This window comes from Pseudophryne corroboree, chromosome 7 (assembly GCF_028390025.1).
Source record: "Pseudophryne corroboree isolate aPseCor3 chromosome 7, aPseCor3.hap2, whole genome shotgun sequence".
Lineage (NCBI taxonomy): Eukaryota > Metazoa > Chordata > Amphibia > Anura > Myobatrachidae > Pseudophryne > Pseudophryne corroboree.
The window spans coordinates 265686696-265708428 of NC_086450.1; the positions used below are offsets into that span (position 1 = coordinate 265686696).

At 45.9% G+C, this 21733-nt stretch overlaps 1 protein-coding gene across 1 annotated transcript in view; it reads left to right on the forward strand.

Moving 5' to 3' along the window:
- Positions 1–21733, forward strand: part of CALCRL (calcitonin receptor like receptor) — a 743490-nt gene that overhangs the window by 561332 nt on the left and 160425 nt on the right. Inside the window, exon 7 of the mRNA XM_063934127.1 lies at positions 15503–15629. Coding sequence (XP_063790197.1) covers positions 15503–15629 — 127 coding nt within the window. The remainder of the gene's footprint in view (positions 1–15502; positions 15630–21733) is intronic.

Below are 21733 nucleotides of genomic sequence, written 5' to 3' on the forward strand. Positions count from 1 at the left end.
GTCAAGCCAGGGTGGATCCTTTGATAGACCTGCAAAGAAGCAGGCAAAGGCTTTGAGAACTTAATTTGCAGACTATCTGCCCAAGGATAGTCAGGGGCGAAGAAGTGAATGCCCTGAATGGGGGGCTGTCACTGACCTAGGTTGGGGGTGTTGTGAACTCGGGGGTTCTTCCGATGGTAAGGAAGAGGAACCACAGTTGGGTCGGAACAGGGATGGCCTAATTTAGGTCTTCCTCATACAGGACTCTGACAGTAAGGCTTGGTGAAAATATTGAAGAACTTTATTGCAGGAAGGGAGCAACACAATGTCACATAGCAGAGAGGGAACTTATGGGGGAATGTCCAGGCCTATAGAAGAACTTGTAAGCAATGTTAAAGATGCTAATAAATGAAGTACTTGTGAGTGATGGTGAAAGACACTGAGAACAATGTTTTAAAGATGCTGATGATTGAAGAGCTTGTGAGCGGTGTTAAAAGATACTGGTGACTGAAGAACTTGTGAGCGATGTTTTTAAAGACACTGATGATTTGAAGAACTTGTGAATGGTGTTTAAAGACACTGATGATTTGTAGAATTTGAGAGTGGTGTTTAAAGACACTGATGACTTGTAGAACTTGAGAGCGGTGTTTGAAGACTCTGATGATTTGTAGAACTTGAGAGCGGTGGTTAAAGACACTGACGATTTGTAGAACTTGAGAGCGGTGGTTAAAGACACTGATGATTTATAGAACTTGAGAGCGGTGGTTAAAGACACTGATGATTTGTAGAACTTGAGAGCGGTGTTTAAAGACACTGATAACTTGTAGAACTTGATAGCGGTGTTTAAAGACACTGATGACTTGTAGAACTTGAGAGCGGTGTTTAAAGACACTGATGACTTGTAGAACTTGAGAGCGGCGTTTAGCCCGCAGCCCATGCTGACTCCGAGAAGCACTGGTGACTGGACCGCAGAGGAACACACCAGCCGCTGGGAACGCTGGAAACTGTGCAGCAACTGGCACCTGGAAATGCCGGAGACACTGGAGTACAACTGCAGAGAGACTCGCCGGGAACAAGAGCACTGGCATCCACTTCAGGGGAAAAGACGATACTCAGGCACCGAGGCTCTGCCCAGCGTCTGACTTTGAATCTCCCGCCTCCGCTGGATTGGCGGAAGTCTGATGACGTCACCTGCTCCCCGCCCACGTGATGCCGGGTGTCATGGTGGTGCCCCTGCCCCGGGGAACCGCCGGGAGCCGCGCCAGCCAGACGCCAGAGCCCGTGGACCACCGAAGGCGGAGGTCACAACACAGACCAGCAGGCACGCTGGGGTAAGCGCGGCGAACGCCGCCTCTGGCATGTGACAGGGGCTAGTTGTTTGTTGTCTTGTTTCATTTATACTGCCAGTAAAGCACTATTTAATTTAATCTGCAAAAAACTGTGTTTAGATTCTGATTAAACTTCTGTTTGATGGGGAAGGCTCTGCCTCCACTGTCTACCCTGACTTCACATCACTGGTAGAGTCTCCCAGGTCTATACCACCCATGAGGTATTCACCCACATTTTTTTAACACTCTGAAAAGCAGCAACTCTGAAGTAACTACCAAAACATGTTTTATTTTAGTTTTCAACAAGGGTGGTGGCAGGGTAGGCAAGCAGACAGTCCACAGATACCCTGATACCTTAGTGGGTTTTCTTGCAGGTGCCTACTTATACTTGGCATGGCCTCAGCATTTCCTCCACACACATCATGGCTAGACCCATTTCCTCTTACACCATGCCTTTACTGTGTGAAAGTAGCACAGTCAGGAAAATTATTATTATTATTATTATCCTTTATTTCTCTGACGTCCTAGTGGATGCTGGGAACTCCGTAAGGACCATGGGGAATAGCGGGCTCCGAAGGAGGCTGGGCACTCTAGAAAGATTTATGACTACCTGGTGTGCACTGGCTCCTCCCACTATGACCCTCCTCCAAGCCTCAGTTAGATTTTGTGCCCGGCCGAGGTTGGATGCACACTAGGGGCTCTCCTGAGCCCTTAGAAAGAAAGTATAGTTTAGGTTTTTTATTTTCAGTGAGACCTGCTGGCAACAGGCTCACTGCAGCGAGGGACTAAGGGGAGAAGAAGCGAACTCGCCTGCTTGCAGCCGGATTGGGCTTCTTAGGCTACTGGACACCATTAGCTCCAGAGGGATCGACCGCAGGCCCAGTCCTTGGTGTTCGGTCCCGGAGCCGCGCCGCCGTCCCCCTTACAGAGCCAGAAGCAAGAAGAGGTCCGGAAAAACGGCGGCAGAAGACATCAGTCTTCACCAAGGTAGCGCACAGCACTGCAGCTGTGCGCCATTGCTCCTCATACACACTTCATACTCCGGTCACTGAGGGTGCAAAGCGCTGGGGGGGGCGCCCTGAGATGCAATAATAACACCTTGGCTGGCAAAAACTCCACAATATATAGTCCCAGAGGCTATATATGTGGAAAATACCCCTGCCAGAATATGGAAAAAAGCGGGAGAATAGTCCGCGGAAAAGGGGCGGAGCTATCTCTCACAGCACACTGGCGCCATTTCTCCTTCACAGATCCGCTGGAAGGAAGCTCCCTGGCTCTCCCCTGCAGTCTACACTACAGAACAGGGTAAAAACAGAGAGGGGGGGGGGCACTAAATTTAGGCGCAGTATATATTATATAGAAAAAGCAGCTATAGGGGACATAACTCAGTTAGTCCCTGCATTATATAGCGCTCTGGTGTGTGCTGGCATACTCTCACTCTGTCCCCCCAAAGGGCTTTTGTGGGTCCTGTCCTCATTCGGAGCATTCCTTGTGTGTGTGCGGTGTGTCGGTACGGCTGTGTCGACATGTTTGATGAGGATAATGATGTGGAGGCGGAGCAGATGCCTTTAGAAGGGATGTCACCCCCTGCGGGGCAGACACCTGAGTGGATGGGCTTATGGAAAGTAATGAGTGCACGTATAGACTCCTTACATAAGAAAATTGACGACATGCCAAATGTGGGACAGCCGACTTCTCAGCTCGTGCCTGCCCAGGCGTCGCATGGGTCGTCAGGGGCTCTAAAACGCCCGCTACCTCAAGCAGACCCAGATGTCGACACTGATACTGACACCAGTGTCGACGACGAGTCTAACCTGATGCCCACTAAGGCCATTCACTGCATGATTGAGGCAATGAAAGAGGTGTTACACATTTCTGATATAACTACAGGTACCACTAAAAAGGGTATTATGTTTGGAGAGAAAAAAACTACCCGTAGTTTTTCCCCCATCAGATGAATTAAATGAAGTGTGTGAAGAAGCGTGGGCTTTCCCTGATAAAAAATTGGTAATTCCTAAGAAGGTACTAATGGCGTTCCCTTTCCCGCCAGAGGATAGGTCACGTTGGGAAACACCCCCTAGAGTGGATAAAGCGCTCACACGTTTGTCTAAAAAGGTGGCACTACCGTCTCCGGATACGGCCGCCCTCAAGGAACCTGCTGATAGAAAGCAGGAGGCGATCCTGAAGTCTGTATATACACACACAGGCATTATACTTAGGCCAGCTATTGCGTCAGCTTGGATGTGCAGTGCTGCCGCTGCGTGGTCAGATAAACTGTCAGAAAATATTGACACATTAGACAGAGACACGATCCTGTTAACCATAGACCATATAAAAGACTCAGTCTTATATATGAGAGATGCACAGAGGGAAATCTGCCGACTGGCATCTAAAGTAAGTGCATTGTCCATTTCTGCTAGGAGAGGCTTATGGACTCGCCAGTGGACAGGAGATGCAGATTCAAAAAAGCACATGGAAGTGTTGCCATATAAGGGTGAGGAATTATTTGGGGATGGTCTCTCGGACCTAGTTTCCACAGCAACGTCTGGGAAGTCAGCATTTTTACCCCATGTCCCCTCACAGCCTAAGAAGGCGCCGTTTTATCAGGTTCAGTCCTTTCGGACCCAGAAAAACAGGCGTGAAAAAGGCTGGTCCTTTCTGTCCAGAGGCAGAGGTAGGGGAAAAAGGCTGCAACAAACAGCAGGTTCCCAGGAGCAAAAGTCCTCCCCCGCTTCTTCTTCCAAGTCCGCCGCATGACGGTGGGGCTCCACAGGCGGAGCCAGGTACGGTGGGGGGTCGCCTCAAAAATTTCAGCGATCAGTGGGTTCGCTCACAGGTGGATCCCTGGATCCTGCAAATAGTATCTCAGGGGTACAAGCTGGAATTCGAGGCGTCCACACCCCACCGGTTCCTAAAATCTGCCTTGCCGATTGCTCCCTCAGACAGGGAGGCGGTGCTAGCGGCAATTCACAAGCTGTATTCCCAGCAGGTGATAATCAAGGTACCCCTACTTCAACAAGGCCGGGGTTATTATTCCACACTATTTGTGGTACCGAAACCGGACGGTTCGGTGAGACCCATTCTAAATTTGAAATCCTTGAACACGTACATAAAAAATTCAAGTTCAAGATGGAATCGCTCAGGGCGGTTATTGCAAGCCTGGACGAGGGGGATTACATGGTATCCCTGGACATCAAGGATGCTTACTTGCATGTCCCCATTTACCATCCTCACCAGGAGTACCTCAGATTTGTGGTACAGGATTGCCATTACCAATTCCAGACGCTGCCGTTTGGACTGTCCACGGCACCGAGGGTATTTACCAAGGTTATGGCGGAAATGATGATACTCCTTCGAAGAAAGGGAGTTTTAATTATCCCGTACTTGGACGATCTCCTAATAAAAGCGAGGTCCAAGGAACAGTTGTTGGTGGGAGTAGCACTATCTCAGGAGGTGCTGCACCAGCACGGCTGGATTCTGAATATCCCAAAGTCACAGCTGGTTCCGACGACACGGCTACTGTTCCTGGGTATGATTCTGGATACAGTCCAGAAGAAAGTGTTTCTCCCGGAGGAGAAAGCCAGGGAGTTGTCATCTCTAGTCAGAGACCTCCTGAAACCAAAACAGGTATCAGTGCATCGCTGCACACGGGTCCTGGGAAAGATGGTGGCTTCTTACGAAGCAATTCCCTTCGGCAGGTTCCATGCCAGAATCTTTCAGTGGGACCTGTTGGACCAGTGGTCCGGATCGCATCTTCAGATGCATCGCTTAATAACCCTGTCTCCAAGAACCAGGGTGTCTCTACTGTGGTGGCTGCAGAGTGCCCATCTTCTAGAGGGCCGCAGGTTCGGAATACAGGACTGGGTCCTGGTGACCACGGATGCCAGCCTTCGAGGCTCGGGGGCAGTCATACAGGGAAGAAACTTCCAAGGACTATGGTCGAGTCAGGAGACTTCCCTTCACATAAATATTCTGGAACTAAGGGCCATCTACAATGCCCTAAGTCAAGCAAGATCCCTGCTCCTACACCAGCCGGTGCTGATCCAGTCAGACAACATCACGGCAGTCGCCCATGTAAATCGACAGGGCGGCACAAGAAGCAGGATGGCGATGGCAGAAGCCACAAGAATTCTCCGATGGGCGGAGAATCATGTACTAGCACTGTCAGCAGTGTTCATTCCGGGAGTGGACAACTGGGAAGCAGACTTCCTCAGCAGACACGACCTCCACCCAGAAGTCTTCCAGATGCTGGTAAACCGTTGGGAAAAACCACAGGTGGACATGATGGCGTCCCGTCTCAACAAAAAGTTAAAAAGATATTGCGCCAGGTCAAGGGACCCTCAGGCGATAGCTGTGGACGCTCTAGTGACACCGTGGGTGTACCAGTCGGTTTATGTGTTCCCTCCTCTGCCTCTCATTCCAAAGGTATTGAGAATAATAAGAAAGCGAGGAGTAAACACAATTCTCGTGGTTCCGGATTGGCCAAGACGAGCGTGGTACCCGGAACTTCAAGAGATGTTCTCAGAGGACCCGTGGCCTCTACCGCTCAGACAGGACCTGATACAGCAGGGGCCCTGTCTGTTCCAAGACTTACCGCGGCTGCGTTTGACGGCATGGCGGTTGAACACCGGATCCTAAAGGAAAAGGGTATTCCGGAAGAAGTCATTCCTACGCTTATTAAGGCCAGGAAAGATGTTACGGCAACGCATTATCACCGCATATGGCGGAAATATGTTGCATGGTGCGAGGCCAATAAGGCCCCAACAGAGGAATTTCAACTAGGTCGATTTCTGCATTTCCTGCAAGCAGGAGTGGATATGGGCCTAAAACTAGGCTCCATTAAAGTACAGATCTCGGCTCTGTCGATTTTCTTTCAAAAAGAACTAGCTTCAGTACCTGAAGTTCAGACATTTGTGAAAGGAGTGCTGCATATTCAGCCCCCGTTTGTGCCTCCTGTGGCACCTTGGGATCTCAACGTGATGTTGAGTTTCTTAAAATCACATTGGTTTGAGCCACTAAAAACCGTGGATCTGAAATATCTCACGTGGAAAGTGGTCATGTTATTAGCCTTGGCTTCAGCCAGGCGAGTGTCAGAATTGGCGGCTTTATCATGTAAAAGCCCTTATCTGATTTTCCATATGGATAGGGCAGAGTTGAGGACTCGTCCCCAATTTCTCCCTAAGGTGGTGTCAGCGTTTCACCTGAACCAGCCTATTGTGGTGCCGGCGGCTACTAGTGAATTGGAGGACTCCAAGTTGCTAGACGTTGTCAGGGCCCTGAAAATATATGTTTCCAGGACGGCTGGAGTCAGAAAATCTGACTCGCTGTTTATCCTGTATGCACCCAACAAGCTGGGTGCTCCTGCTTCTAAGCAGTCTATTGCTCGCTGGATTTGTAGTACAATTCAGCTTGCACATTCTGTGGCAGGCATACCACAGCCAAAATCTGTAAATGCCCATTCCACAAGGAAGGTGGGCTCATCTTGGGCGGCTGCCCGAGGGGTCTCGGCTTTACAACTTTGCCGAGCAGCTACTTGGTCAGGGGCAAACACGTTTGCAAAATTCTACAAATTTGATACCCTGGCTGAGGAGGACCTGGAGTTCTCTCATTCGGTGCTACAGAGTCATCCGCACTCTCCCGCCCGTTTGGGAGCTTTGGTATAATCCCCATGGTCCTTACGGATTTCCCAGCATCCACTAGGACGTCAGAGAAAATAAGAATTTACTCACCGGTAATTCTATTTCTCGTAGTCCGTAGTGGATGCTGGGCGCCCATCCTAAGTGCGGATTGTCTGCAATACTTGTAAATAGTTATTGTTAACTAAAGGGTTATTGTTGAGCCATCTGTTGAGAGGCTCAGTTGTTTTTCATACTGTCAAACTGGATATAGTATCACGAGTTGTACGGTGTGATTGGTGTGGCTGGTAAGAGTCTTACCCGGGATTCTAAATCCTTCCTTATTATGTCAGCTCGTCCGGGCACAGTGTCCTAACTGAGGCTTGGAGGAGGGTCATAGTGGGAGGAGCCAGTGCACACCAGGTAGTCATAAATCTTTCTAGAGTGCCCAGCCTCCTTCGGAGCCCGCTATTCCCCATGGTCCTTACGGAGTTCCCAGCATCCACTACGGACTACGAGAAATAGAATTACCGGTGAGTAAATTCTTATTTTATATAGCGCCACAAGGGATCCACAGCGCCCAATTACAGAGTACATAAATGGATAATAAAAACAGGAAAACAGTGACTTACAGTTAAAGACAATATAGAACAAGTACAGGATAAATAAACATAGCTACAGTACACCCTCCCCAAATTTGTCACCATCTGTATTGGGCCGTATCACTGAATGCCTTTCTGCCATTAATCTTGGATGACATCTCACCACCTCAAACTTAATATTTCAAAAACATAATTAATTATATTTCCACCGGCCAATAGTAGTTACCAACCTGATATCTCTATCACTGTTCATAACTCAGCAATCATCCCTACCCCACAAGCTCGGTGCCTAGGTGTCATTCTTGACTCTGAAGTGTCCTTTGTTCCCCATATTCGATCTGTCTCAAAATCATGTTGCATACATCTAAGAAACATATCCAAGATACGATCATATCTTACACAAGACACAGCAAAAACTTTAATCCATGCTCTTATTATCTCCCGCATTGATTATTGTAATAATCTCCTGACTGGTCTTCCAAAACATAGGCTCTCACCACTGCAATCCATTTTGAATCCAGCTGCAAGGCTAATCTTCCTCGCTAGTCATTCATCGTCTGCAGATCCGCTCTGTCAGTCCCTCCAGTGGTTACCGGGATTCTACTGTATTAAATATAAAATACTTTTACTTACATACAAGGCTATTAACCAAACTGCACCAACATACATCTCTTTACTCATCTCAAAATATCTCCCTACCCGACCTCTCCGCTCTGCACAAGATCTGCGTCTCTCATCCACACGTATTACTTGTTCCCACAGGACTTTATCCGGGCTTCATCTACTTTGTCCCTCCCACGCAAAATAAGACTCACCTGTAGTCTCCAAACCTTTACACGATCCCTGAAAACTCACCTCTTCAGACAAGCCTATCAATTTTCAGACCCACCCACATAACCTTCAATTCTTCCCTATCTAAATACATCCTCTCTGTGAAGTACACATAACCTCACATATTTTGTCTTTCTTTACTCTCACACCCTCCTGATCCTTGGCCAACATTGCTGGGTGATCATTTCATACAATTCATTAGGAACCTTGTGTAGTATATATCCTTGTGTTGCAATGCCTATTTTGCCATAGATTGTAAGCTTGCGAGCAGGGCATTCCTACCTCTGTGTCTATTTATTTTTATCCAGTTTTGTTCTATTACTGTTGTTCTAATTGTAAAGCGAAACTGTTAATAAATAAATACTTCAGCAGATCACTGAAATAAGTATCAGGGTGGCAGAAAACTGCTGGATTTGGTGCTATCGAAGATGGTTTAAGTAAGAAAAGGATAAGCTCAGGAGGGAAGATGGTCCTACTCATGAGAGCTTACATTCTAAAGGGGTGGGGCAGGCACACAGGGGTGGCACAGGTGAGGTAAACAGAGTGCATGGAACAGAGGGTTAGGATGAGATTTGGCTGGGTTTGGTGAAGTGGGTCTTGAGAGCCCGTTTGAAGTTTTGTAGAGAGGTGGGGAGTCTGAGGTAGAGAATTCCAGAGAAAAGGAGCAGCCGTGAAAAATCTTTGAGGTAGGAGTGGAGGTAATCAGTAGGCAGGAGAGGCAATATGCATTAGCAGAGTGAAGAGAAGTTGTAGGAGTTTAAAGGACAATAAGATCAGAGATGTAAATGGGTGAGGAGTGGATGAGGGCTTTGCAAGTGAGTTTAAGAAGTTTTAATTGGATTCTTTAAGGCAAGGGAAGCCAGTGAAGGGCTTGCAGGAGAGGGGAGGTGGACATAGTGCATTTGGTGAGGAAGATGAGCCGGGCTGCAGCATTGAGGATAGATTGGAGTGGAGAAAGGCATTTGTCAGGGATGCCAGTCAGGAGGTGATTACAGTAGATCTTCAGCCTGGAGATGACCAGTGAGTGGATAAGGGTCTTAGTAGCAACCTGGGTGAGAAAGGGTGTGATCCTGGAAATATTTTTGAGATGAAAATGGCAGGTTTGTGAGAGGTCCTGAATGTGTGGTTTGAAGGAGAGGGAGAAGCCAAGGATTACTCCAAGACAGCACACTTGGGGGCTAGAGGAGATAGTAGTGCCATCCATAGATAATGAAATTGTGGGAGGTGAGGTTGTACGGGAGGTTGGGAAGATGATCAGCTCAGTCTTAGACATGTTAAGTTTAAGAAAGCACTGTTATATCCAAGAGGAGATAACAGAGAGATAACTGAAGAGAGCAGGGGAGAGGTCTAGGGAGGAAAGGTAGATTTGAGTATCATGAGCATAGAGAGGATATTGGATGTCAAAAGAACTAATGAGCTCACCTAAAGAGGACTCATGGCGAGAGAGAAAAGGAGAGTACCAAGAACAGAACTTTGGGAGACACCTACAGATAGTGATAGTCGGGGGAAGGTGGATTCATGAGAGGAGACAGAAGGAATGGTCAGAGAGGTAGGAGGACAGCCAAGAAAGGAAACTATCACACAGACCAGGTTATAGAGGAGGGCCCCAATGCATCCTGGCACAGCTAAAGCTTTAACCTATTGGTGCCCTGGATCCATCTTTACACCCTTATTTTTCCCTGTGGAAACCCTATGTACCCTGCTGCAGAAAGGTAGATTTGAGTATCATCAGCATAGAGATCGTATTGGAAGTTAAAAGAGCTAGTGAGTTCACCTAAAGAGGATGTATAGAGAAAAGGAGAGGACCAAGAACAGAACCTTAGGGGACCCTTCAGAGGTAGGAGGATATTCAGGAGAGGGCAGTATCATAGTATCATAATGTGTCAAGCAGTGAGTGTGAGGAAAGCGGCTGTAGACAATACACTCAAGGAGTTTGGAGGCAAAAGGGAGGAGAGGGTTGGGATGGTAGTTGGAGAGGGTGTTTGGATCAAGGGAAGGTTTTTAAGAATATGAGAAATTAGTGCATTCTTGAAGGCAGAAGGGACAGTGCCTGATGAGAGGGAGAGATTGAGAAGGCAGGCAAGATGGAAACAGGCAGAAGGAGAGAGAGGTAGAGGAGTAGGTGGGAGCAGATAGGGTCAAGTGTGGAGGTGGTGGGGGGAGGAACATATGACTGCCATGACTTCCTCACCAGATACATGGGACAAAGATGTCAGAGTTGATGAGGGGTATGGGAAGGGGTGATAAGGGATAGGAAGTGGCTGTTGCTGATGGTCTGGTCGGATATGATGTCCTGATGTATAGAGTCATTTTTGCATGTGAAGTAAGTGGCAAAGTCAAGAGCAGAGAGTGAGGAGGGGAAATGAGGTGGACATGGGCAAGGCAGGGAGTTGACAGTGGCAAAGAGGCGGCGGAGGGTGGAAGACTGGGAGGAGAGGAGATTCTTGAAGTATGACTGTTTAACGAGGGAAATAGCAGCACTGAAGGACGAGAACATAAGTTTGAAATGGAGGAAGTCTGCTTTAGAGTGTAATTTCCTCCAGTTGCATTCAGAAGTACGTGAGCATTTTTGCAGATACCTGGTGCATTTGGTGTGCCAGGGCTGAGGTGTTAATCTGCAAGAGTGAATAGTGGTTGGTGGAGGAACAGATTCAGAGCGGAAGTAAGGAATGCATTATATACGGAAGTGGCTTGTTCAGGGCATGAGAGAGAGACAATAGGAGAGAAGTTAGTTGAACAGGGAGGATAGGGAAGTGGTGTCAATAGCCTCAATGTTGTGCTTAGTGATGGTATCCTTAGGAGGTAGAGATGAAGAAGCAGAGAGATAAGTTAAAGGAGAGAAGGTGGTGGTCAGAGAGGGGAAACGGTGAATTGGAGAAATCAGAAGTATCACAACAGTGAGTGAAGACCAGATCCAGTGAGCTCCCATTCACATGGAAGGGGGTGGAGGTCCACTAGGAGAGACCAAGCGAAAACGTGAGGTTAAGAAGTTTAGAGGTGGGGTATTTGTGGGGATAGCGAGAGGGATGTTGAAATCGCCTAGGATAATGGAGGGAATGTTAGAAGAGAGGAAGTGAGGAATCCAGGAAGCAAAGTTGTCGAGGAATTTGGAGGGATGAGCAACATACAGTATGTATTGGGCCGGATGGAGGAATGGGTATAATAAAGAATAAGGAAGTTAGCTAGGATTCTTGGATTTGATAATGAGGATAAGGGTTAATATGATGAGACTGAGGTAAGAAATTAGGGAGTTAATGAACATGAATGGATATAACTAATAGTTGAATAATAACAATGAGGCAGATAATGATTATAAAGCAGTTTGTGATGTTGAATTGGGTTTTATTATTATTACCAGTTATTTATATAGCGCACACATATTCCGCAGCGCTGTACAGAGAATATTTGCCCATTCACATCAGTCCCTGACCCAGTGGAGCTTACAATCTATACAGTATTCCCTATCTCATGTACACACATACACATTCACGCTAGGGTTAATTTTTGTTGGGAGCCAACTAACCTACCAGTATATTTTTGGATTGTGGGAGGAAAACAGAGTAACCGGAGGAAACCCACGCAAGTACGGGAAGAATATACAAACTCCGCACAGTTAAGACCATGGTGGGAATCGAACTCATGACCTCAGTGCTGTGAGGTAGTAATGCTAACCATTACACCATCCGTACTGACCTGATGATGATGAAAGATTTAATGGTCTTTGAGGAGTGCGTAATTAATAATGAGGGCAGTTTATTGCTTGGCAATCACAGGAATCCTAAATAAACTAGAGATTATCCCGCACCAGACTGAGATATAGAGATTCATTAGAAAAAAAACAACTAGCACAAATAGACCCCAATGGATGGCTATCCGTTATGTTGGAGGTGCTCCAGGAATAATGTAACACAGTTAATCGACGTATGTGGTAGGACCCACAGCTCACCGATAAAAGAAGATTCCTTTGTTTGGAGCACTCTTTTTTAGTAATATATATGTGATGATGAAATGTTTGTTCAAAGTTAAAACGTAACTTTTATTTTTCAACATTAGACTATAAAATACATGGGGTATATCATTCAAATAGTATTTAAAGAATTCCCCTAGAAATATAATGTTGGACGTGAAATTCGTCCTTCTGGCAAAAATTTATCAAAAATCATTTGTAATCATAAAACTTGAGCATCTAATTCATACACAGCTCAAAAAGACAGTCATCTGTCTGAATTCTAGCAGGCGGCATACATAATACATTATAGGTCGTCAGATCCTGTGGCTGAAGAAAATCTGCGCATAAAACTAGTGTACCCTTCTAAATCCCAGCTCGAATAACAAAGATCTGATAATTACATCGGCATGACTCCTCTGTTGTATCTCCAGTAAGATTATAAAATTTTAATAATCATAAGCACATTCAATATTGTAGGAGAGTTTGCTGCAGATATAACATTCACAGAAATACAATATGGGTGGCTACCCATCCATATGGCTGAGCATTTCATACACAATACAGTTCAAAAGTAACCATACAACAGAGTATTCCATAGGCAAAGCAGTTCAAAAGTAACCATAGAACTTTGATAGAGCACTGATGTAACAACCTAAGAGTATGTATCTAAATGTTGGTGTCACAAGGTATTACACAAGAAGTGACTGTTGTTATTGTACAGAGGCGAACAACAAATTGCATGAGTCACACCAAATCCAGCAGAAATAACCCTTATATGTAGTATATGGTCAAAATATAAATGCCCTGTGAGTAGCCACTCAAAATCATAGCAAATATACCATGATTCCCGTAGGATAACAGATATATGTCACTATGCACCTTTGAGTGCATACGGGATTGTAACCATGAACAATGATTTTAATCAAAAAACAGTGTACAGAAAAATAGAATTAGTGGACACTCTAGTTCACTAATCCCATCTGCTGTCTGAGGACAGATGAGAGTGGGAACGTGAGCTGTGTCCAGAAGAATAAAGAGATGGACAAAAACCTATATTCCTGTTGTGGTGTTAGGTGGACCCTGATGCCCGACCGGCCTTGCAGGGTCCAAATGCGCCACTGGGAAAAGGGTCATTGTACATGTAGAAGAAAGAGGGGGAGAGAGAGGGGAAGAGAAGGATATAGAGGAAACCCAAATCAGCCTCAGTATTTTTGGCTGACTGAAATAACACATAGATTTTATGCACACAATTCGCTAATTGGAACAATGAAGTATAATTAGAAAAATAAAAGAGGGTTTTATTGTGTTCCCACAGCAAGGTTCCTCTTAAATGGTAGTGTCAGCTGAATATAGAATAACAGATAAATACTGATGTATAGACATTGAGTAAGCCACTGGTTATTACCATATCAAAGGGAACATTGGTACCCATTGGTATGAAAAACAATGGGGTGTGGGTAACTATAAAAGATGTGAGCAATGGGGAAAGAAACAGTGGGCACTCCAGTCCGAAAATCCCTTCTGCTATCTGTCCTCATCAAAGAGCGGAGGACAGATGAGAGTGAGACCGCGGGCTGTGCCGTTTAAGGGAAAGAAAGAGAACAGGCGGCGACTCGTGTTCCCGTTGTGGTGTTAGGCGGACCCTGATGCCAACAGCCTTGCAGGGTCCGGATGCGCCACCGGGGCCAGAGCCTCCGTCCAAACTGGAAGGAAGAGAAGAGAAGGGAGATACCGATCTCAGCCGTTCTGTGCCGCTTTAGCCGCTGTATGCTCGCGCTGCTAGTCACGGCTCCCCCTGCAGTGGGGAGTCCATGTGTCGGGCCGTTTTGGACGTACATTTCACCACATGGGCTTGCTCACCTTGCAGGCTGACTCACAGGAATGCTGTAATATGGGATCACTGAAATCCTTGTATTGTAATATGGTCAGTCGGATGCTCTCTGTATTGGATAGAGGTCACTTTGATGACCTTTGTATTGTGTGGCAATCCCAGGTTTCTAGTGTGTTTTTGAGGTATGATTTACACGGATTGCTGTAATCAGATTACAACAAGGGCAACTGAAGGTTACAAGTGGCTGAATATTAATGTAGACATGGACAGAAGAGGGATGTGTATTAGCATATGGAACTACTGTGTTAATCAAGCCCAGCATTCAGTGTTCTACTATTAGAGAATGCTAGTTTGCCAGCCGAGCTTACAATCAACTTTTACTATCAAAGACACATTCTAGGGTCAGTTTAATTTAGCGAGATGTCTATTAGGGCAGTACGGATGCTGTAGTGGTTAGCATTACTGCCTCACAGCACTGAGGTCATGGGTTCGATTCCCACCATGGCCCTAACTGTGCGGAGTTTGTATATTCTCCCCGTACTTGCGTGGGTTTCCTCCGGGTATTCCGGTTTCCTCCCACAATCCAAAAATATACTGGTAGGTTAATTGGCTCCCAACAAAAATTAACACTAGCGTGAATGTGAGTACATGTGGTAGGGAATATAGAATGTAAGCTCCACTGGGGCAGGGACTGATGTGAATGGGCAAATATTCTCTGTACAGCACTGCGGAATATGTGTGCGCTATATAAATAACTGGTAATAAATAAATAAATAAATAAATAAATATGAAACTGCTAGGGCCAAATGTAATAGAGTGAGAGTTTCAGAAAGTGAAAGATTTGGTAAGTTTTTTCAGTTTTTTTTTTTTAAATGACAATCATTTACACTGCAAAACCAGGTTGATCTTGCTGTGTAAATGATTGGCACTTAAAAAAAACTGCAAAACCTTACCAAATCTCTCACTATTAGAAACTCTCACTCTATTACATTTGGCCCCTAGTGTTTTTGGACCATGAGAAAAATCCAAAGGAGACTGAGAAACTTACAGGGACTCGAAGAGGACATACTGTACCAACCACATTAGCATAACCGTATGTTTGGCTTATGCTACTTATTTGGTTGGTTGCATATGAATGGAATTTGTCACTTTTTCCTATAGGGCTAATTTGGTCGTATTGCCCTAAAATTGCAAGTTTTTTATGATCATTCATGAAAATGATTTCTCTCATCTCTAAACAGGAGGCTAGGGCCACGAATTGTTTGCCAAATATGCTAGTTGCACTGCTGTAATATGTACAAACCTAATATTTGACTTACATTTTTTATTAAGAAAAATTAATCTTGTATTTATTTCTCCTCCTGTAGAAATTTAAGCTGCCAGAGAATTACACTTCACAAAAATCTTTTTTCATCATTTGTGTGCAATTCAATTGTCACTATTATTTTGCTGACTGCTGTGGCCAAAAACCAAGCTTTAATTGCAAGCAACCCGGTAAGTCACATCATTTTCGTTGGCACTGCAGTTTGTTAAAGGTTATTCTGAAACACTTGAATCATATTTGTGTACTTTTTCTACCTTCCATCCAAGAGGTCTAAAGGTGGGTACACACTGGCCGATATATCGGGCGTTCTCTTGAACGGCCGATATATCGCGAGTCCGTCGGCCAGTGTGTACGGGCGATATGTCTGTGAACTCCGTCGTACACATGCTGCGGCAGCCGGTGGTGATTGACAGCTGAACTGGGCGGGCGTGTGTATGCTCAACACACTGCTAGATCCGTCCATAGATATATCTGCCGATCAATTGATCAGCAGATATATCTTCCAGTGTGTACCCACCTTTAGAAGAGAGGTCCAACATGCAAGTGTCGGGTACATGATAATTCATTTTGCTTCATCAAGGCCTCTCCCCTGACCCCACAATGCAATACCCTGAATCACTCCATTGTGCAGCCGTGGGAAAGGGCATTGGCAATGTAATTACCACCACACTACACATAGTGTTAGCAGTGGGACGCGCCGGCTCCTGGCTGTTGCTAGGCAACGGGACCGCCGCGTCACTTCCGCCTCTGGCTCCCCAGCTGGTTGCATGGCAACAAGGGACGCCAGGCGGCCGCCCTACACAGCGGTCCCGGCAGTTGCTAAGCGGCCAGGATGCTGTGCGCCGCACACCCAGAGGCAGCTGGCGCAATCAAGACCTGGTGGCTGGGCTGCCTGATTGGTCTGTCAGGCTTTTTAATGGAGTCAGACCAAGGCAGCCCCGCCGGTGATAGCTTCTAGTGGAGCTGCTTCCTGCCCTGGAGTGTTCCTATCCTGTGGTCCTGTGATCCTGTAGTCCTGAGTCCCGGTGTCTGGAGCCTGTTCATTGGAATCTGTCCAGCTTTCCAGTCCTGTGTGCTTGAGTCTGCGGCCTAGGGGTTCCTGTTCGTTTGCATGCACCTTTACCGGTGTCGTAGGTAGCGGCTTTGCCGCACCTTATGGCCTTGGCCGTATTATTCTCTCTATCTTGCTTTGGTGTATTCTGCGGAGGTTTCCGCCATTGCTGTCCTCAACGAAATACGACGGTGTGGTGTTTGGCGTCTGGACAGCATCGCTTTTGTTACAGTTTGTCTTGGTGCCGCACATACATTTGTTGGAGTGTTCAGTAGTTTCCCCTATCCTTGTGTTTCTGTTTAGTTAGAGGTTCCCCTTGATCTCTCTCCGTCTCGGTTTATGCCTTGTCTCCAACTAAGACCGGGGGGCATCAGAGTCAGTCAGACCTAATCCGCCCGTCAAACGCAGCTGCCGTGGGCTCAAGAAAACATAGTCTCGCAGGCGTAGACTGACCACGTCGGGGAGACAACGGAGTCAGAGGTTCCATAAGGGTTACTGCTGAAACTCAGTTCTAACTGCAGCATCACGTTCCTGTACTTGGGGCTTATCCACCCTGTCTCTAGAGTACCTAGTACAGTGAACGTAACATTATCACCGGCCCAAAAAACAAGAAAATTCTGTCCTCATGAATCCGTCGTTGCAAGGACAGAATCCCAGACAGGTTTTGGCTAGTCAGATTCAGAATCTCACTCAGATGGTGCAGGACCTTATTCTTCGGTGGAGGTCTCAGGAGGACCTCTTACGAACCTCCCCGAGTGTGACCCCCTGAACCTAAGATAAATCTCCCAGACCGCTTTTCGGGTAACCAAAAAATATTTTTTTAATTTTCGGGAGAGCTGTAAACTTTATTTTCACTTAGGGCCCCGGTCCTCAGGTACAGAATCCCAGCGGGTGGTCATAGTTATGTCGTTACTTCAGGGGGACCCACAAACTTGGGCCTTTGGGCTAAAACCTGATGACGCAGCCTTACTCACGGTAGATGCTTTTTTTAAGTCGTTAGGCCTATTGTATGACGATCCTGATAGGGAAGCATCAGCAGAGAGTCATTTATGTGCATTAAAATGGTAAAAATCCCGCTGAGGCATATTGTACTGAGTTTCGCCGTTGGTTGAATGACTGTGGTTGGAATGATCCTGCTCTGCACAGTCAGTTTCGCCTCGGCTTATCCGAAGTGATCAAGGCTAGTCTCATTCAGCACCCAGCTCCGGAGACTTTGGATAAGCTCCTGGAGCTTGCTATTAAGATCGATCGCCGTCTCCAAGAGCGGAGGACTGAAAGAGGGGCTAGTTTTAGGCCTGCTCCATGTGTGTATGCTCTCCCTGAGGAAGCCGAGGAGCCCATGCAAGTGGGTCTGTCTCGACTCTCCTCTGATGAGAGATCCAGAAGGCTGAATTTAGGGCTCTGCTTATATTGTAGTGGCAAGAGACATGTTGCACATAGCTGCCCAAATAAGCAGGGAAACGCGCAGACCAAGTGAGTAGTGAGGGTGTTCACTTTGGTCTTCAATTAGTCTCCTCACCTGATTCCTTGTCAGTTCCTGCCAAAATATCTTCAGGTGATCAGAGTTTTATCGTTTCGGCATTTAATGATAGCGGAGCTGCTGGGAATTTTATGGATCTTACTTGGGCTCAAGCTCAGGGAGTGCCGCAGCTCCAGCTTGATAGACAGATTACTATGCACGGTTTGGATGGTGGTCCTCTCTGTAACGGGGTTATTACCCATCAGACCCCACCATTACAGTTGACTGTGGGTGCATTACATTCCGAGAGAATTGAATTCCTTCTTACTCATTGCCCAGCCGTGACTCTAGTCTTAGGTCAACCCTGGCTTGCCCTCCATAATTTTTCCACAGATTGGCAATCTGGGGAAATTTCATGGTGGGGTTCCAGCTGCGCTAAGAGTTGTATTTCTCGTCCGCTACGGGTTGCGGTCATGGGTTCAGAATGTATTCCATCTGAATACATGGACTACGCAGATGTGTTCTCTTATGATTGCACCATTGATCTCATTCCTGGTGCTACCTTACCTAAAGGGAGACTCTATACACTTTCTGGCCCAGAGACTAAGGCCATAGATGACTATGTGCAGGAAAGTCTAAAAAAGGGGTTTATTAGGCCCTCGAAATCCCCTTTGAGTGCGGGGGGGTTTTTTTGTTGAAAAAAAAGACGGATCTTTTCGGCCGTGCATAGATTACCGGGCCCTGAATAAGATTTCTGTAAAAAACACGTAACCGTTGCCGTTAAATTCTGTACTCTTCGATCAACTCCGCACCGCGGTAATTTTTTCTGAAATTGATCTCAGAGGAGCATACAACCTCATCCGGATAAGATCAGGGGATGAGTGGAAGACGGCTTTAAGTACACAGTCTAGACATTACGAGTATCTCGTAATGCCATTCGGCCTGTCTAACGCTCCCACGGTATTTCAGGATATCATAAACAATGTCCTCCGTGACTTCCTGGGGAAATTCGTAGTTGTCTATTCAGATGACATACTAATATATTCTGAGTCCCCGGAACAGCATTATCTCCATGTTCGGCAAGTACTTCAGAAATTACGGGAGAATCATCTGTACGCCAAGTTGGAGAAATGTGATTTTCATATTACGGAAGTGTCCTTTTAAGGATACATTATTTCTCCACAGGGGTTTTTTATGGAACCTAAAAAACTCCAGGCAGTTCTGGACTGGGCCCAACCAACTAATTTGAAGGCAATTCAGAGGTTTTTAGGTTTTGCCAATTACTATAGACAAAAAAAAAAAAAACCCAGACAGCGCTATCAGATTTCTTATTAAAAATACTAATTTATTTAATTATTTATTCTATTATCATTTAACTTTCATTAACCATTCTCATCTCTAAGGCTAATTTACATACATTTATAAAATTTGTATTTAAAATGCTGGCCTAATTAATGAAACATCATACCATGATTCTCTGTTCTCTATACCACTTAATACTCCTGCTGCACAGAACCTCCAGCTTTAATCAATTACCTCACACTGTTTCACTTAGATATTGAGTGTAACCGTTTAGTATTTAGTACAATAATACAAAAAATAACAACTCTGATTCAGATGTAAAAATGTCTCTATTCCACTCCTGATAGGAGTATGTATTGTACTGATACTTTTGTAGCGGAAGAATCACTTGTTTCATATCAAGTTGTATATTTAAGACTCTTTACTTCCAACAGTTCATATGAAATGTAGATATTCAGACAGCTGTTTATTTTCTCTTGTAGAATCAATTTTGATTTTGTGCACAACCCATATTGATAATTATTTGATTAGTTGATTAAATATGCATGCATATATAAATTGATCTCAAAGCAGCAGAGTTAATATGATGTCTCAGCAGACATTTAAAACATGGCCATGTTAAAATCCCGTCTTTACCGCAATCACTTCTGGGTTTCGTTTTACCAAGCTCCCGGCTTCTGGTGCCAAATACCTTTATCAAAAGCCTTATCTGGAGACCCAGGTTCCTTCCCAGCACAGCAGCCGTCTCGCTGCGCAGCGGTCACGGGTTTCACAAATATAAAAGACGCGTTTCTCCGCCTATCGGCATCGGCGGCTTCCTCAGTCAGATATTTCAAATTAGCCGCTCTGCTTTCTTTTATCCCTGGAGTCTCTCATTCATGCTTTTTCCGAGTTGGTTGCTCCTATTGTGGCATTGACTAAGAAGGGCGCTGATCCTTTAAAGTGGACACCTCAAGCCAAGCATGCCTTCCAGGCTCTGAAACAGGCCTTTGTTTTCAGCTCCCGTCCTTAGACACCCCAACCCCGATTTTCCTTTTATAATCGAGGTGGACGCCTCGGAGATCGGAGTGGGAGCCATTTTATCTCAAGAAGACCCCAAGTCTCTGGTGCTACACCCTTGTGCTTTCATGTCCAAAAAATTATCTTCTGCAGAATCCAACTATGATATTGGTAATCGAGAATTGTTGGCAGTCCTTTTGAGGGATGGAGGCACTGGCTTGAGGGAGCAAAGCATACCATTACGGTATTTACTGACCACAAGAATTTACAGTATATTGAGTCAGCTAAATGGCTTAATTCTCGACAGGCTCACAGGGCGCTGTTCTTTACACGGTTCAAGTTCATCATCACCTACTGGCCCGGTTCTAAGAACACCAAGGCCGATGCCCTGTCACGCTGTTTTCTTCCTGCTCACAATAACTCTTCTGCTACTCCCATTGTTCCAGCATCCTTTATCCGGGCCTGCCTCACACAGGATTTGCTCAGGTTCAGCAGCAGGCTCCCAGTAATATGCCTGTTGGTCGTCTCTTTGTTCCTGAGTTCTTGAGAGGCAGTGTCCTCGCAGAGTTTCATGATAATAAGGTTTCTGGTCATCCTGGTGTTGCTAAAACCTTGGTTAATCTCTCGTTCAGTGTGGTGGCCTAATCATTCCAAGGATGCTAGGCACAAAGTGTACCGGTCTCTGCCTGTTGGCCAGCTCATGCCTCTAGCTATCCCAGTCAGGCCATGGTCACACATTTCCATGGATTTCATGGTGGATCTTATTCTCTCCTCTGGATTCCAGGTGATCTGGGTAGTCGTGGACCGTTTCAGCAAGATCGCCCACTTCATTGCTTTACCCCGATTACCGTCCGCTCAAGTTTTGTCAGTCTTGTTCCTCCGCCATGTTTTCAGGCTTCATGGATTACCCGTGGATATTTTTTCAGATCGAGGACCGCAGTTTATTGCCCATTTTTTTGGAAGCTTTTTTTGTGCCTCTTTAAACATGAAACTCAGTTTAACCTCGGGATACCATCCGCAGTCCAAAGGGGAGACGGAGCGGGTTAATCAATCACTGAAGCAATATCTGCGTCTTTATACTGCCAAACTTCAAAACAATTGGTCAGATTATCTTCCCCTGGCAGAGTTTGCTTACAATAACGCTTGTCATTCATCCACCAAGGTGTCTCCATTCTTTTCGTTTCTGGGCTTTCATCCTAAAGCCAGTTCCTTGACTCCTAAATGTCCATCTACTTCCTTGGCTTTAACTTCCTGCCTCAGAGATATTTGGAAGAAGGTACACCTTGCTCTTAAGAAAGCTGCCTTCCAGGAGAAAAAAATTTCGGATAGGGTCCGACGCCCATGCACTTTTAAGGTGGGAGACAAGGTGTGGTTGTCAACGCGTAACATCAAACTCCGACAACCTTCGGCTAAATTGGGACGTAGATTCATCGGGCCATTCCTTATTATCAAGAAGGTCAATC